The sequence below is a fragment of the Astatotilapia calliptera genome, chromosome 11, assembly GCF_900246225.1.
Source record: "Astatotilapia calliptera chromosome 11, fAstCal1.2, whole genome shotgun sequence".
NCBI lineage: Eukaryota > Metazoa > Chordata > Actinopteri > Cichliformes > Cichlidae > Astatotilapia > Astatotilapia calliptera.
Genome location: NC_039312.1, coordinates 8,296,351 through 8,313,915, shown reverse-complemented (window position 1 = coordinate 8,313,915; position 17,565 = coordinate 8,296,351). Strand labels below are relative to the sequence as shown.

The window sequence follows — 17,565 nt, the reverse complement described above, 5'->3', positions numbered from 1 at the left end:
CACCAAACAGTTAAGACAGTAAATGAGAGCAGGAACACGGATTCTGCACATAGACTTAAACACACAGCGCGACCCGCGGATCAGAATCAGTGAGATGTCGCCTTTCTCACCCGACGGCAAGGACACGGTCGGGGCTGAAAGCCGACAGCTTGCTGATTCTGATGTGTCGGCGGGTCCAAGCTTTGTGTTCACGCCCTTTATGCGCCGATTCTAAAGCTGTTAGTTTGATCTCTCTCCAAACAATATTGACCGAACCAGCAGCAAAAGAAGATTCACATAAACATCGTCATGTATTCACTCTGACTTTTACTGTTTTGCTTCCACCGCGATGCACAGCTCTCTCTCTCTCTCTCTCCCTCCCTCTCTCTCTCTCTCTCTCTCTCTCTCTCTCTCTCTCTATCTCTGTACTTCAAGAACAGTTTCCCTTTCTTCATTATTCGCTTGCTTGTTACGCACAAGTCTACTGTTGTTTACAGCGCTGTCAGCCGCTGTTTTTTTCCCTTTTACATTCTTCCGAAAAGAAAACCTCATTTCTGCTGTTCAATACTGAACAAATTTAAACTTTTTAAAATTATTCAAAATGCAAAACGCTTAACCATGTCTCTAATAAAACCGCTGTAACTTCAGAGGTAATGTTCATATGTTGATTAATGGTTTTCTTTCGTTTTTGATGTACTGCAGAATATTTTTATAAAATCCCAGGCCAGGAAAATCACCTTCATGTTTTTCTGTGTTTTATCTTCAGCTACTTTGACACAAAGGTATCTGCTGTGACGCTCACACCTTTGATAAAGTCTTGCGTGTGTCAGCTTCCTTTTTATTGATACAAAAATATGTAAATGTACTGATCTGAATTATAATATTTCTGACTGTCAAAATATCCCAGATTTAAATCGAATCGAATCGAATTAAATCGAATTAAATCGAATCGTGGATCGAATCGATTCGGGACCTTGTGAATCGGAATTGAATCGATTCTAGAAATCAGTGACGATACCCAGCCCTATTTTCATCCACTTGTATGCTATCCCTCTTATGCCATATCTCTCTAGTTTATTCATTAATATAGAATGATCAATTGTATTGTAATGTATGTTTGCACTGATTGCCGATCACGCTTCAACTGAGTCGTCCTCGGTCAGAAGGAATGGTACTCCACAGTGATGTAGTTCAAATAACTTTACTAAGGAGGTGGCAGATGACATCAACAGGATGTACAGCGTTGGTAGGGAGGCATTATAGGATTCACATGCAGGTAAAGGGGGTGTGAGTGTGTCTATGGGTGTGTGTGGTCATCTGTAAACAGAAAAACAAACATTTGTATTAACCACTATGGATAGCAGTGTACCCCTTCTACAGTACTGTGGGTTTCCAGCGTAATGTTATACAATCTGCCATAACCTCATGGCCACTAGATGGCACCCTAAGACCATAAATGAATTTCTGGCTCGTATATACATTGGCAACCCAGACCTCTGCAGATTACAACGATTCAGAGAATAAACATAGTAAATAGTTACATCCGCCTACAACCACAATGCTTGACAGTAAGTCGTATATGAAATGAAACATGGGCTGAACACAAGGCTGCCTGTAGTAGGCCAAAAAAACGCATCTTAGCGATAGCAACGGGACTAGCTTCTTACATAGCAAATTACACAGATAAAGTCAAACAAGCATCACTCTCATCTTACAATACTCACATGGTAAGCACGCACACAGTATTAACTCACACAGGAATGCAAGTAAATACGTTTTCCTCCGACACACCTCTCATCTGTGCAGAACTGCGCTGAACACGTTCCCAACCGGAAGTACAGATACCGAGGTGCATCATGGGTAACGTAGTATAAACAGTTACAATGAACAAGCGGACTTTTAACAGCCGCCCCTGTATTTGTAGGCAAATACACTCCCGCTAGAGTCCTTCTATTTTGAAACAGTGTCATGTGAGTCCTCAGGAACTTCGGGAAGTTCTACCAGCTTAGTTACCGGGCGAACATAGGTACTGTCTTTAACTTTGACCTCGGCGGCTCGAACAACGCCATCAATCCCTGGGAAAACTTTGACAATGGTACCCACAGGCCAAAGGCCTCTAGGCAAGTTATAGTCCACAATCATAACAGCTTGTCCCACAGCCATGTTGTCAGTGGACTTCCTCCATTTCTGTCGGAGTTGCAGTCCTGGGAGGTAGTTCTGTATGAACCGCTTCCAGAAGTGGTCGCTGATGACCTGACTGTGCCTCCATCTTCTGTTCGAAAGAGTGCCTGAGGGGCCGTAAACTGCCTGGGGTAGTGCCGAATCATGCCGCCCCATCAAAAGAAGATTTGGTGTGATGGGATCTGGGTCAGCTATGTCAGCCGATGCATAGCCGAGCGGCTTTGAGTTCAAAATGCCCTCAACCTCTATGAGAGCAGTGAGTAGGACTTCTTCCGCCACAACTTGGTCCTTCAGGACTACTTGCAGAGCTGACTTCACTGCTCTGATTTCCCTTTCCCATGCTCCTCCGAAATGAGGAGAGTGTGGGGGATTGAAGCAGAAGTTGATAGTCTGCTTGGCCAGTTGCTGCTTGAGGTCCGGCTCCATGTTTTCAAACGCCGTTTGGAGTTCTCTGTGTCCACCTCTGAAATTGGTCCCTCGATCAGACCACATCTCGTATGGCTTTCCTCGGCGTGCAATAAATCTGCGTAATGACATAAGGAAGGAATCGGTGTCAAGACTAGGGAGGAGATCAAGGTGCACGCATCTGGTTGTAAGACACTTGTAGATAATTCCCCAGCGTTTCTCTCTTCTACGACCTATCTTTATCGTGTATGACCCAAAACAGTCTACGCCCGTCGACCAGAACGGCGGCTTATAGAGTCTCAGCCGTGATGAAGGTAAGTCAGCCATTTTGGGTGTAGAAGGCGAGGCGCGCCATCTCCTACAGTCCACACACTGGTGCTGATGCTTCTTAATGGCTTGACGTCCTCTGAGAATCCAATAGGTGCGCCGTATTTCCGCAAACAGCCTCTCTGCACCTGGATGAAGGAGCTGGTCATCATAAGTTTTTATGATGAGTTTGGTCAGGGGATGTTCAGCTGCTAATACGATGGGATGAATACTGTCTGGATCTAAGTCTGCAGCTCGACGGAGGCGGCCTCCGACTCTGAGGAGACCGGTAAGACTGTCATATTCAGGGGACAGCACGCTAAGACGGCTGTCTGAGCGGACTGGGTGCCCGATCTGGAGGGCTCGGGCCTCCTCTGGGAAGCTGTCAGTCTGAGCCGAGTGAAGCAGCATGGTCTTGGTTTCTAGTTGCTCCACTGCTGTAATAGGAGCGTCAGCCGCCCCGTGTTGGGTCTGGTATGTAGCAGCAATCAGCTCATCTAGCGTGGCATACTGTGTTGGATCCGGTAAGGTCGGGGATGCAGAAGCGTGCCCACAGAATGCAGTCTTCCTGAGCTCTGCCTCACTGCATGCCGGGAACTCTGTTGGAAACTTAGGCCAAGTGTCAGCAGTTTGTGACAGAAAGGGTGGACCATGTGACCAACGATTGCAGACAGTTAGGTCAGCGAGATGTTTCCCTCTGGTGATGTCATCAGCGGGATTGAGGTCAGAGGTCACATACCGCCACTGTTCAGGAGATGTCAGCTCCTGTATTTCACAGATTCTAGTCCCCACGAATACCTTATAGCGACAGGAACAAGACTGGATCCACTGCAGCACCGTTGTAGAGTCTGTCCACAGGTAGATCGATTGCAGGAGAATGGTGAGCTCTGTCTGGAGTAATTTGGCCAATTGGGCTCCTGTGAGTGCTGCGCAAAGCTCCAGCCGGGGCATTGACACCTGTTTGCGTGGGGCCACTCTGGAGCGAGCCATCAGGAATGATGTGGCGATGGGCAGTTGTTGCTCGATTACTCGGAGATAATCCACAGCCCCATACGCCTTTTCTGATGCGTCACAGAATATGTGAGCCTCGTATGTCACATTGCTGGAGTTGTGAGAAGGAGCGTAGCAGCGGGGAATGGTGACATGCTGAAGGTGTGACAGTTCGCCTTCCCACTCAAGCCAGGACTTAAGTAGATTCCCTTCGATGGGCTCATCCCATCCTCTCTCTGTGCTCCACAGGGCCTGTACAATCAGCTTGGCCCTTGTAGTGTAGGGACAAATATAACCTAGGGGGTCATACTGGGTAGCTAGTACCTTGTACACGTTGCGCAGCGTGACCGTGGAGTAGGTTATAGGGCGGTGCTTATATCCCAGGACATCTGTCGGGCAGTGCCAGCTGAGTCCTAATGTTGACTCTTGTGGGTCGAGACTTTTGAAGTTCAGCCAAAGCTCGCAGCTCTCTGATCTAGCTGAAGCGGGCAGGTGAGCAACTACTTCGGGCACGTTGCTCGCCCACTGACGTATCTCGAATCCTCCTTGAATGAGTAAATCTCTCATTCGGTCGATGAGCTGCTTTGCTTCTTCTGGGTTGGACAGGGACTGTAAACAGTTATCCACATAGAAGGCTGTGTGGACAGAGTCACAGATGTCCTTGTGGGTGTCTTTGTGCTCCCTTGCATGTCTCTGTAGGGCGAAAATAGCACAACAGGGGCTACATGTCGTTCCGAAGGGCAAAACTCTCCACTCATATACGTCTGGGGGCCGGTCAGTTTCACAATCCCTCCACAGAAACCGTAGCAGAGGACAATCCTCTGGGAGCAGCCAAATCTGGTGAAACATGGCTTTGATATCTCCACTCACAGCTACAGGGTGTTGGCGGAAGCGGAGTAATACCCCCAGCAGAGTAGGCCCCAAGGGAGGTCCTGGTAAGAGGTAGTGGTTCAGGACGGCCCCCTGAAACTCAAACGAACAGTTGAAGACCACCCTAGCCTTATTATTGTGATGTACCATGTGATGGGGTACATACCATGACTCGGAAGAGCTATGTGTCTCATCTGGGCTCAGCTTAACAACATAACCAGAATCTACTAACCTGTGGATCTCCTTGCTGTATGTGAGGGTCAGATCAGGATTCTTGGCCAGCTTACGTTCGGTGGATCTGAGGAGGCCTTTTACTGCTTCAGGAGAGACACACATCCGTGGAAAGTCCCTTCTTCTCAGCAGCGGAGTGGCGTATCTCTCGACACCGTCTACTGGGACTCTGATGGTCTTTGTCTCCAACATAGCTACCGCCTCTCTGTCCTCCTTTGACCGTGTGACCTCCTTCTCTGTCCTGTAGGGGGGAGCATCTAGTTGCCACAAACGCTTCACATCTTGATGCAGGGCCTCTGCAGGAGAAAGGCACATGTTCAGGCACTGCAGGTCCCCCTCAGATGTAGGCATACTACTGGCCGGCCCCTGGATGGCCCATCCGAGCTTGGTGCAGATAGCTACTGGCCCTTTGGACGACCCCCGAAGGACGGGGCGGACAGGGGTGATGAGATGAGCGTTATCTGAGCCAATCAGCACCAAAGGTTGGATCTGGTTAAATCCCTCAATCTGGACTTTCTGTAAGTGAAGATACTTCTTCTTTAGCTGTTCAGCTGGACATGACTGAGTAGCTAGGCTCAGTTGTTGGGCTGTGAAGGCATGTGTTACTTTGTACCTCACTTTGGGCTTAGCCCTTGGTGACACCTGAAATGAGACAAAGCCTCCCTTCATCTGGATTACATCTCGACGGATAGTTCTCAGTGAGAGTGTTGCTTCCTCCTGTTCCAAACCTAGAGATTTAACTGCCGCTGGAAGCACAACAGTCTTCTCTGAGCCGTCATCGAGCACAGCAAATGTATCCAGTGATTTGCCCCCATGATGTAGTTGGATTGGTACTACCTTAAGCATAACACGACCTGAGTGACTTGAATAGTCTAGGTAGACCATACTAGTACTCACAGTTAGTATGTTAGGGTCCCGCTTCTTGGCCTCAACCAGGTCATGGAGCACCGACAAATGCTGGTCACCACAGGTGCTGCACGGCTTCTTCAGAGTACACTGCTCTGGAGAATGTTTACGGCCACAGCGCCAGCATTTGGCCTTCTCGGTAATCCAGGTAGCCATAGCTTTGAGGTCTAGCCTTTTGAATCCATCACAGCCATTCAGATAATGCTCTGTCCCTTCGCAGTATGGACAATAAGGTTTGAACTTCTGTTTCTTCTTAGGTTGGACTGTCGGATCTGGAGCTGTAGATTCTCCCTCCTGTTTTAGCTTGGCTTGGGCTGGATTTGGGCCGTAGTAGATGGAAGCAGATCTGTTGTGTGGCTTGAGCCCTGCTGAGGCTTTGAGTAGGTTCTTCTCTGGACGTGGCTTGTCCGGGGGCATTTGAGAGGCTTGTCTGGATAGCTGAAGGACTTGGGATTTCCGTTCGAGCCATTCTGAGAAGTCGTACATATTGTATGTTCGGCTGCTGCCACTGCGGATGATCCCCCGGGTGATACAGTACTCGATGAAGTTGTCCCTGTAGTTCAGAGGGAGCTTGGTAAGCAGTCTATCCACATGTGAACCACAATGAAGCTCACTGGCTGCTACTTCATCCATGGTACTGAGAAGCCCAACCAGGCTGGACACCGACAGGGAGAGGTCTTCAATAGCTTGAGAGTCTCCGGCTCTAATAGGGGGGCAGTTTAATATAGTGCTAAGCTCACTTTGGACTAACTGCCTTGGCTGTCCATACCTCTGCTCTAGCGCCCTCATTGCACTAGTGTAGGGAGTGCGGTCGTGAATGTAGCGCTTGGCTACCTGTAGGGCGCTGGGATGCTCTAGATGATCTAGTAGGACCTGATACTTGTAATCTTCTCCCAGATGAGAATATGGCCCTAAGGTGCTGTCCAGCCCTTTCTTTAATAAGGCGAAGTCACTCTCTCTCCCCGACCGGAAGATCACCAGCTTAGGCTTTGGAATGCCATATGAAGATGCCACCATCATCTCCATCAGGTTTGGTAGAGGCGTTCCTGCTGGGTAAATTGTGGCAACCTGTGGATTATGGTGTTCAGCAGAGGAAGATGATGAATAGTTACATCCTGAGGGATAAGGAACATAGTATTTGCCAGCTGGATCGGGCAAAGCTTCAGGATGCAGTATGGTGGGCACAGGGGGATGAGCTTCTGCCCACTGTGATGGCTGGGGCACAGGTGCTGGTGGACCTGAAGGTTGCTGCAAGTACACAGGATTAGCTGGATGTCTGACTTGGAAGACAGGAGCAGCGGGATGTGACATCTGCTGCAGACTCGCTGGGTCCACAGCCTGTGATAGCTGGTGCATTGAAAGATGAGCATGTTGTAGTGGCTGATCAGCTGGGGATGCAGAATGTAATAGCTGCACCTGGCCTGGCCTGTTTATCAGGGGCTGATGTTCCGATCGCTGATATGAGAAGGGTTCAGCAGTGCATCGTCCAGGTCTCCTGAGTGGCGTCGATGCGGCTACATAAGTGGCAGGGTGCAGCACTGGCTGAATGTGAAGGCTCGCTTTACGGGGAGGTGATGGAGCAGATGTTTCCGCTTGCGTTGGCATGTTTGCAGGTGTTGTGGTGCCCTGCTCTGAGGGACTTACTAGCACAGTTAGTGGCTCTGTGGTATCATGTAACACCTCATTGCTAGGTTGTAGTGGTGCAACTTCTGTTATGGAGGAAATACGTTGGGGTTGTTCTAACGCTCCTGTTTCTGGGGGAAGAGGACTGCCAGGTTTAGAAGCTTGCTCCAAACGCTCCACCCGCTTTAGTAATGTCCCACGAGTGTCCTCCATAGACACTTGCAGTTGAGTCATGTGTTGGAGGTAGGGCTGGGCGATATGACCCAAAATTCATATCTCGATATTTTTTAGCTGGATGGCGATATAAGATATATATCTCGATATATTTTTTTAAAGCCATAAAGTAAGAACAAAAAGAGAGTTCTTAGTCAAAGCTGTGTCCCAGATGTCACACAGGCACTTTTGTTAACATAGAACAGATGTACATAAAATTTACTCAAAAATAAATTATGAGCATTTATTAAATAATAATGCTCCATAAATAAAAGAAAACAATGTTGTTTTTGTGCTAAACAAAAAGCTCACAATTGTGCAGTCAAAATGTAAACCAAAAGACGCTGAGCACAATAACAAAGACAGATTTCACAGCTGCTCTGTTCCCAACTTGTACTGCGTGACTGACAGCCTGGAGTTTGAAATCCGCTTCGCAACCACGTCTCTTAACAGGTGCCATTTATGGTCCTTATACACAGTAGGGTAATATTACGTTGAAGCACAGTACGTATCACTCCGCGAGGCTCAGCCGTAATGCTCCGACAATCCATCAAGCGGTGCAGCTCCGTAGCTTACCAAAGTCGTACTAAAACATTTTTTCACAGATTGCTGAGCGCCGTGTTCCACATAAAATCGGTTCGCAGTCATCAAGCACAACCAGAATTCATACATAAGGCGCGCTGTCAACTTTTGAGAAAATGAAAGGATTTTAGTCCGTGCAGCACCTCTGGGCTGCATGGCGTTAGCGTGGTTAGCTCGTTAGCGTGGTTAGCTAGCTTACACGTTGACGCCGTCCAGCCCCACGCACGGGGCGATGCGCAATAACTCGTTAACGGAGATTTGCCGTGTCCATCTTGTCGCTTCCTGCAGGTGAAGCGATGGGGGAGGAGGGGAGGCCGAGTAACGTTGCTTAAAGACGAAAGTGGACGAAAGAGAGGCAAACTTGCGGCTCCACAAGTATAATTATAACGTAACATAGACTATATCGATATAAAGGATATTGTCACATCTTATATCTCGTATAAAAATATATCGATATTTTTTAAAAACTCGATATATCGTCCAGCTCTAGTTGGAGGACACTGCTCCAAACTGATTCCATCTTCTGCCATCTCTCATCCTCTTCATAGTCGGAGCTGCTTGAACTACTTGGAGCTCTAGATGGCTCGGGTGGCTCAGTTAGGTTGTGCTCATAGTCCACCAGATGTCCCGGAAGTTTCTTCTCCCGCGCTGGACGGGGGCTATTCGATGCACCTCTATCCCGAGGGTTTGCCATCTCATTAACTCAGCCAAGGCGAACTCCGGCTCGAAGGACCACTTGTAATGTATGTTTGCACTGATTGCCGATCACGCTTCAACTGAGTCGTCCTCGGTCAGAAGGAATGGTACTCCACAGTGATGTAGTTCTAATAACTTTACTAAGGAGGTGGCAGATGACATCAACAGGATGTACAGCGTTGGTAGGGAGGCGTTATAGGATTCACATGCAGGTAAAGGGGGTGTGAGTGTGTCTATGGGTGTGTGTGGTCATCTGTAAACAGAAAAACAAACATTTGTATTAACCACTATGGATAGCAGTGTACCCCTTCTACAGTACTGTGGGTTTCCAGCGTAATGTTATACAATCTGCCATAACCTCATGGCCACTAGATGGCACCCTAAGACCATAAATGAATTTCTGGCTCGTATATACATTGGCAACCCAGACCTCTGCAGATTACAACGATTCAGAGAATAAACATAGTAAATAGTTACATCCGCCTACAACCACAATACTTGACAGTAAGTCGTATATGAAATGAAACATGGGCTGAACACAAGGCTGCCTGTAGTAGGCCAAAAAAACGCATCTTAGCGATAGCAACGGGACTAGCTTCTTACATAGCAAATTACACAGATAAAGTCAAACAAGCATCACTCTCATCTTACAATACTCACATGGTAAGCACGCACACAGTATTAACTCACACAGGAATGCAAGTAAATACGTTATCCTCCGACACACCTCTCATCTGTGCAGAACTGCGCTGAACACGTTCCCAACCGGAAGTACAGATACCGAGGTGCATCATGGGTAACGTAGTATAAACAGTTACAATGAACAAGCGGACTTTTAACATGTATCAAACGCCTTTTTAAAGTCTATAAATACACCAACAGTATATTCCTTATTATCTATTGCATTAGATATCCCTTCAACAAGTTCCATCACTGCCATTGAAGTGGACCTTTTCACTCTAAAGCCATATTGGTTATCGCTTAGGAGATTATGCTTCTCCATATATTTATCAAGTCTATTAACAAAAAACTTTTCTAAAATTTTTGAGAACTGTGGGAGTAGTGATATTGGCCTGTAATTGGTAAACTGACATCTCTCTCCGTTTTTATGGATTGGAATAACTTTTGCTATTTTCATTTGTGAGGGAAACACACCAGTTTGAAAGGACAGATTACAAATGTATGCGAAAGGTTGCACTATATATTCTATAATACTTTTAACTAATATCATGTCAATACCAAAACAGTCAGTGGACTTTTTATTTTTAAATGTCTTCACAATGTTAATTATTTCTCTATGAGTTGCAGCACCAATAAACATGGAGGACACATTCTGAGTAATATGTTTATTTAGGTCGTTATTATTTCTTGACTCTGGAATTTCTTTTGCTAAATTAAAGCCAACATTTAAAAGAAATCATTAAATTCATTTGCAATGTCTTTAGTTTTATCAAGCACAATATCTTTATCTTTTTTAAAAAATTCTGCATAATTCTTATTTTTTGAGCCCTTTTTGATTAGACTGTTTAATATCCTCCATGTTTCTTGTGTGTTACTTCTACTTTGCTCCAATAATTTGTGGTAATATTCTTTCTTACTTGTTCTTATAATATTTACTAATCTATTTTTATATAACTTGTACTTTATTTCAGCATCTTTTGTCCTCTGTTTTATGAATCTCTTATATAGATTATTTTTCTTTTTACATGCATCTTCTATCCCCTTTGTGATCCATGGCTTATTTGATCTGTGATGCTTTCTAGTGATTTTCATTAAAGGACAATGTTTAAGTTCACTACCAGCAGTGTAATATATATTATTTCTCCCAGCCAAACTGGAACAGAAGCAAGTGAAAACAGTCTTTTATAGGCCTCGAGTTAAGAGGTGAAATATTTAGCAGTGTCCGTTTTTTTTCTGTTGGCAAAACAAAGATGATAACTGTAATCATCTGGCAGAAAAGTGTTGGTGCAGTCTGCTGTGGGGAAAAGCAGCAAGTCCTCCTGTCCTCTGTCTTCCTCTGGTTCCATAGTTATCTCCACGTTTTTTTCTTCTTCTTCTTAAATCTTTCCCCTGCCTCCCTCTCCTTCCTCCTCTGCTTCCTTTCATTTTCCTCGCTTGTTCTTCGTTAGGCCTTACTCTGTGTTGTCTCCCTTTCTCTTCAATCTTTTCCTCTTTTCCTTCTTCTCTTTTCCTCCTTTGCTCCATGGAGATTCTGTGCTGCACCAGTGTAAGTAATAGTGGACTGCCTCGCTCGATTCTCGTTCCTGTCCACTTTTCTTTGCTCTCACTGTTCTTTTCCTTGTCCCTCACTCTCCCCTGTGCATGCCTGCTATACAGTCCTCACTGGGTTCTTTTACAATTTGGTGTATGAAGAGTGTTTCCTTAAAAAGAAGCAGTAGAGCTTCCCTCATCCTGCCACTGTGTTTAAGGATAAATAATAAAGATAACATTTCAAACCCCTTTAAAATTCTAGAGATTTGTCAGATTAACCAGTTGATACTTTGGTTTGTAAACTAAGAGTATGAGCTCCAAGTCTGAAGAAAACTGGCCTACAATATTGTTATTTTCTTTAAAATATGTTCTAAGTTAAATATACATTTGGCTTCTGGAGATCCGATATCATCTTGTGGCACTGAGATACGAGTAAATAAAAGCAGCAGTCAAGACTTCGGAGAAGGGGTGGACAAAAAAATTTATTAAAGGGCCACATAAGACTCCGGGATTGTTGTGGAGGGCTGCAGCAATAAGCTGAACTCAGTTCTGCCCAATATTAATTTTTATCTCTTCATAAGCTTGACGGTTAAACACAGGAAGCTATAATATCTGTTATTGAGTTTCAACGTTAAGGAATTAGAAATATAAGATGTGGAAAACATGTTAACGGCTCGCTTGTGTCGCGTTATGACAGATGTGCTGTTTGTTCTTTTGTTCACTCTTTTTGTACTTGCACACAGTTGTTGCTTACGTGGTTTTAAAATCTTCAGCACTCATCCACTCGTCACTTATAGAAAATAAAGTTTTCATTTTAGTTCACAGTTGCTACAAGTGTAACTTTTCCTCCTGCAGATGACTCCAAAATCCAAAAGGAAGAGCATCCACAGCAGGATGCTGCGACCAGTGTCTCGTGCCTTTGGTTAGTACTTCATATTTCTGAGTTTACATGTTATAACACCACGTTCTCTTAAATTGAGATTATCATGCTGTCTTGCTGCTTTAGGCTATACAAAGCAGAATAATTCTAGTTTTGTAGTTGGATTAATTTTTTTTTTTACCTTTTGTGATTTTTATTTCTTGTTTAGTTTTTATTGGTTGGAAATCTTTAGTTTTACTTAAATTTGTGTTAGTTTTAGTGTTTAGTTTAGTTATAGAGGACACATGCCAGAGGCAAGATTTAGGAAAATATTTAGAAAAATAGACGCAAAGTTTCAAATATGTCCAATAAACCGTCATCAGCTAAGTCATGTTAACTTTCTTTGTTTTTTCCTTTTTTAAAAGACAATTTTCCAAGTTCCCAAAATCATTTCATGTTGTTAACGTGTCATAAAAATCTAGTTTTTATTTTTTTTATTATAGTTAAAATCTTTTTTTCATATCTAGTTTGAGTTTTTCAGTTTGTAGTTTTAACTGTAATAACGTTAATAAGAAGTTGACTTGATGGGGTTTTATTTTTTATTTCTCTGTATTTGATCCTATAAAATTACAAATCTACAGAGATGGAGTTTGACCTGGACAAAGCCCTAGAAGATGTCCCCATCCATGTGGAGGATACTTCAACTTCATCTCACACTCCATCCACTCCATCTATGGTGCTGCCCAAACTGGAGCCATGTCCCACAGGTGTGATGGTGGAGCTTCCATCTGAGGAAGAAAAAAAGCTCCAGCACTTCACCAAACTCCGACCTCGGAGGAACAAAAAGACACATTCCAGCAAAGTACCAGTGAGTGGTCAAGATGGGTTTCTCAAGTTTACTTCAAGGCATTAGTGAGCTTACATTTGTCTCAAAATAACATATAAGACCTCTTTAGATATAGTCCAGTGCAGTTGATCTGCTTTCTGTCAGATGGTCCAGAAAATCTTTTTTCTTTCAGCAAATCAGCAGCACTCCATCTCAAGATGGGGAACAGAACGGCCTCATGGGAAGGGTGGATGAGGGTGTAGATGAGTTCTTCTCTAAAAAAGTCACCAAGATGGATTCCAAGTAAGGACTGTACTCTTGTCTCTTTATGTTTTTATCCACTGAATACATAAGTTGAAATGGGCTTCATCTTGACATTTCTAATACTCCTCTCTTATTAAGTCTTTCTCTCATGTGTCCCTTTGTCCGTCGTGTCTTTTCTCAGGCGTTCCCTGAAGAGTTCAGAATCTCAAGATGGCGAGAAGAAAAAGAAAGGAGGATTTCTAAATCTCATCAAACGATCCTCTAAATCGGATAAATCAGACAAACTGGATAAGTCTGAGAAAATCCAGGCCACTTTAACATCCTCGGGTCCATCACCCTCTGCACAGCCATCCGTCATCCCAGAGGAGCCTTCCTCACCGAAGGTTGCAATTAAGAGCCCAGCACCTGAGCCGAAGTCGAGGTGAAGATGAAGACTAAAGCAGAATTATATATATATATATATATTTTTTTTTTTATATTCCTCTGTAACCACTCCCAGCTTTTTTGACAACATTTCCGTCTCCACCACAGAGACGCCTCCAGTCGCTCACAGCCCACAGACTACAGCAGCAGCTCAGACCGCTCAGAGGAGCTGAGGACACCAGACTCCATGGACGAACCCTGGGAGGGTTCAGATGGCAGGGGGAGTCCTCAGGGAGGCAAGCGGTATCCTGGTGTGCAGATGATGGGCAGTGGGCTCCTAGCAGAGATGAAAGCCAAGCACGAAAGAAGAGCGTACAAGGTAAAGTGATGCCAATTAAACCAAAAAATAAAGAAACCACACAAAGTACATGAAAATGGGGCACAGCAATATGTATGATGGCTCTGTTTCAAAGATGAAGACAAAGACTTGAGGCAAATCCAAAAAGACTTAAACTCTGCAGTTCTGTCGCACATATACAAGCTTAATTTAGTGAGTAAAAAGTCTTTGAGTTAAGAATGTATTACAGAGCAGTCACACACATAAACATGCCGAACTAATCCTGCAAACATCCTGCCAGTGGAACCAAATAGCTACTGCTCTACTTATTTCTTTGATTGGGGATATAATGAAGCGGTTTAAAGTTGATTCATATGTTTGGGCTTTTAAATGGGTAGAGAAGCACACAGGGATTAAAATGCGTTAAAATATATTTACACATTCCAGGAATTAAAGTCATTGTCTATGCTAATTGTTTGTCTATAAATGTATACACACATGCACACACATTTTTTTTTTTATTTTGTCTGTATTTGGATTTAAAAGGCCTTTGGTTCAGATGCCCTTCCTCCTCCTCCTCCCCCTTCACCTCCTTCTCACCCTCACCCCTGACACTCGTCACGACTCACTCCACCCTGGGTTCAAGCCCAGTTTCTGAAGTTGAGCTAAAGATATTGCCTTAATAAGCGACGCAATAAAAGAAGATGAATATTTTTTTTAAATGGGACTTTCCTGTCCTGTCACACTTCATTTAGTGGATTTCCTATTTGTCTCGCCTGGGCCATTTTCACAGCTTTTTTTTCCTCCTTCCTCTTGGTATACCCTCATTTCTTGTCAAAACACAGCCTATTTTTTTTTCTTCTTTCATATTCGAGCAGTGATAATCTTTTTACTTGTTTTTGTTTTTGAATGTAAAGCAATTCGTCCTTGTGGCTAATTATTGCTCTGTAGTTGGGTGGGGCCCTTACATGGCATCAGTTTTGGTATTAGGGTTGTTCTTAGCTTGTGAAAATAATACTGCAGTTAATTTTTAATCAATATTGTGTTATTTAAGTTTATTTAAAACAAGTCTTATTTAGCAGATAAATGGAAAAATAAACTGTAAACTGTAGTTTTAATAAGTTCAGAGGATCCTGATCAGTCAATCAACGATATCCCAGTACACCCTTGCTGGTGGTGCTTTTTTAAAAAGAGCATATTTGGATTCAAAGCACTCTAGGTTATGAGCTTCCACTTGTCAAAGCTCCTTTATTCAACAGTCACTAAGTGTGACGTCCCCGCTGGGAGGATGTGTAAAATAAGAAGCATCGAAAATCAAAGGCATGCAAGGACCCTGATGACCTCAGGCTGCTCACAGCACCTGACAACATGTTGACATAAAAACACAAACAAGCCTCTCTGCCAGAGGGCAAGGTGAGAGTAGCAGGAATGGAAACAAGTGCAAAGTTGAATTGATGGAAACATGAAATCAAGCAAAATGACAAAATTAAGACGAAAAAGAAGGCCGATTTTATTTTTTTCTGTCATGACTCACAGCATGACATAAGTGCTGTGAATATTCTACCTACATAGATTTCCCAGCCATACAACTACTCGTCCCGCACGTCCGTCTGCTTTCTCCACTCTGACATATTTATTTCCCCTGGTGTGTATTAAAAATAGAAAAGGAAAAAAGAGAAAACGGAAAAAAATGTATTTTGATTCAAAGGGGGAAGAATTAGTGTGGCAACACCAGGGATTAAACTAAAAGTTTGCGCACCGAGAGGTTTGTGGTATTTGCATCATTCGGGGGTTTCTGGGTCTTGTACCTTGTATCAGTAGCACTAAAGCTTCTCCTGCGTACTGTACGCCGCTTCTGGTTGGCTTCCTGGTGTGTGTATGGTTGAAACTGAAAAACTGCAATTGCATCTGTGCACTTGAGCCTGATCTAAAACTATTCAGCTGTTTTGTGTAGTGATCCAGTGTTTATTTGTTTTTTTCGTCTGCTCTAGTCTTCCAGCCCTGACAGACCTGACAGCAATACAACAGGTGAGCTTTTTTCTTCTTCATATACCTGAAATTTTAGAGGAGAAAGTTTAAGAATCTTTTTGATGTTTCCAGTACAATAAAACAATAAAAAAACAGATTTTTCTTTTTCATTGTTACACGTGTAAAACAGCCAAGCCTCAACCCACCACTCCAGAAAGCAGGTCTCCAGGTGGTTCTGTTAGTAAGCCCGACCCTGCTTCTCCAGAGAAGACCTCACCACGCGGTGAGACTAAGCCAGAGCCAGCTCCTCGTCTCAGAGCTACATCTTCCTCGAGTTCCCCAGGAGGACCAGTAAGTCCCAAACCACCGGTGCCACAGGGAGCAAAGCCTGCTCTGGCTGCTCGACCTACAATCCCGCAGAAGCCGAGGACCACGAATAGCAGCAGGAGCATAGGTACTGTCAAACTCTGTGCGATGTTTTATTTTGTTAGGTATGTATCCATACTTAATGCTTAAAGATTGTTTTCTCTTGCTTTGTTTTTTCTTCACATAGATGAGAGCTCAGATTCCACCAGCAGTGGCAGTGTGTCTCATAAAGCCACAGGTCTTCCTCCAACACTGAAGAGGGTGCTATCGGAAAAAGGCAAGGACGGAGTCTCCACCAACAAAACCACTCAGGAAGGTACGTTTCTCCTATTTTGTTCATGTTAACACATTAAAGAAAATAGATTTAGAGCCTCACTGAAAATGCAGTGAACTGTCAGTCATCCCCGTATAAATACATCAGCTGTTACTTTTTTGTCTCCTCGTGAAGTTGGACAGACTGGTGGATGTTTGATCTCGCTGTCAGGATCTGACACAGTGTTTGCTTCCCCTGCGGTCTCGTATTTGTTATCGTGCCGTGGAGGCCGCTGCTGTATTTTCTACAAAATGACAGATGTGACACTGACAGATTCGGGTCACAGCTCTCACAAGGCTCTCACTGCCTTTGATCTACTATCTATTATGTAACACTTACACATAATTATTAATGTGAGAGTTTGTATTTGAAACCCTGGTCCAGTGGCCAATCTTCAAGTGACCTTTGACAAAAGTTTTCATTTCAAACATGAATACTGGGTAGATCCCAACATTTAAAACGTAAAGCACTGCCTTTATATTCCTTATGATGATTGTAAATTCAACTTTATATGAAAAAAGTAAATGAAATGCAACATCACAGAAAGAAATAACTCGGAAAGGTTCCAGAGTTGCCTAAAGGAGGAGCTCCGTTTAGTAGCCACATAAAGAAGTCATTGATTTGAATCTAAATATGACACAAGAAGGAGCTGAAATGTAGTCCCTGTTGTTATCTGGTTGTTATCTGGTTGTTATCTGTTCCTGATGGAGGAATCCACACAGTGTGTTTATTCAAACTACATTTAAACAGCAATGTTAACTTCTGTTCAGATTAAAGTCCCAGTTCACCAGAAGCCTGAAGCCACTGTGGTCCAGTAAGCGAAGACTACAGACCGTCTTCCCCCTGGTCTCAGTCATCTCACTGAACTTGCCCATATTACTGTCCAAACACCTCATGTTCCCCATGATGATCACTCAACAGCTCCGCCTCTGAAACTCTGCACTTTGCACTTTCCTCCAGATCTCATCTGGGATCCCAGGCCTCGCTCCAGGCACTGCAGTTGTCAGCGTGATCTGCTGGTCAATGTAGTGCAAAGTAAAACCACTAGTAAACTTTAAAAAAAATGTAATTTTGCA

At 44.0% G+C, this 17,565-nt stretch overlaps 2 protein-coding genes across 2 annotated transcripts in view; one reads left to right on the top strand and one right to left on the bottom strand.

Moving 5' to 3' along the window:
• Positions 1–17,565, top strand: part of LOC113032052 (F-actin-uncapping protein LRRC16A-like) — a 61,816-nt gene that overhangs the window by 40,718 nt on the left and 3,533 nt on the right. Inside the window, exons 30-38 of the mRNA XM_026184698.1 lie at positions 11,192–11,209; positions 12,049–12,115; positions 12,694–12,920; positions 13,072–13,181; positions 13,324–13,563; positions 13,674–13,884; positions 15,834–15,870; positions 16,001–16,264; positions 16,364–16,492. Of these exons, the coding sequence (XP_026040483.1) occupies positions 11,192–11,209; positions 12,049–12,115; positions 12,694–12,920; positions 13,072–13,181; positions 13,324–13,563; positions 13,674–13,884; positions 15,834–15,870; positions 16,001–16,264; positions 16,364–16,492 (1,303 nt within the window). The remainder of the gene's footprint in view (positions 1–11,191; positions 11,210–12,048; positions 12,116–12,693; positions 12,921–13,071; positions 13,182–13,323; positions 13,564–13,673; positions 13,885–15,833; positions 15,871–16,000; positions 16,265–16,363; positions 16,493–17,565) is intronic.
• On the bottom strand, positions 1,165–7,780 carry LOC113031486 (uncharacterized). Its single transcript, XM_026183605.1, has 2 exons — positions 1,771–7,780; positions 1,165–1,296 (listed from the first exon to the last, which is right to left on the bottom strand). The coding sequence occupies exon 1, from the start codon at positions 7,723–7,725 to the stop codon at positions 1,930–1,932; it is 5,796 nt and encodes a 1,931-aa protein (XP_026039390.1). The 5' UTR covers positions 7,726–7,780; the 3' UTR covers positions 1,165–1,296; positions 1,771–1,929.

Excerpts from the sequence above, each read along its gene's own strand:
- LOC113031486 (XM_026183605.1), bottom strand. The coding sequence starts at position 7,725 with ATGACTCAACTGCAAGTGTCTATGGAGGACACTCGTGGGACATTACTA.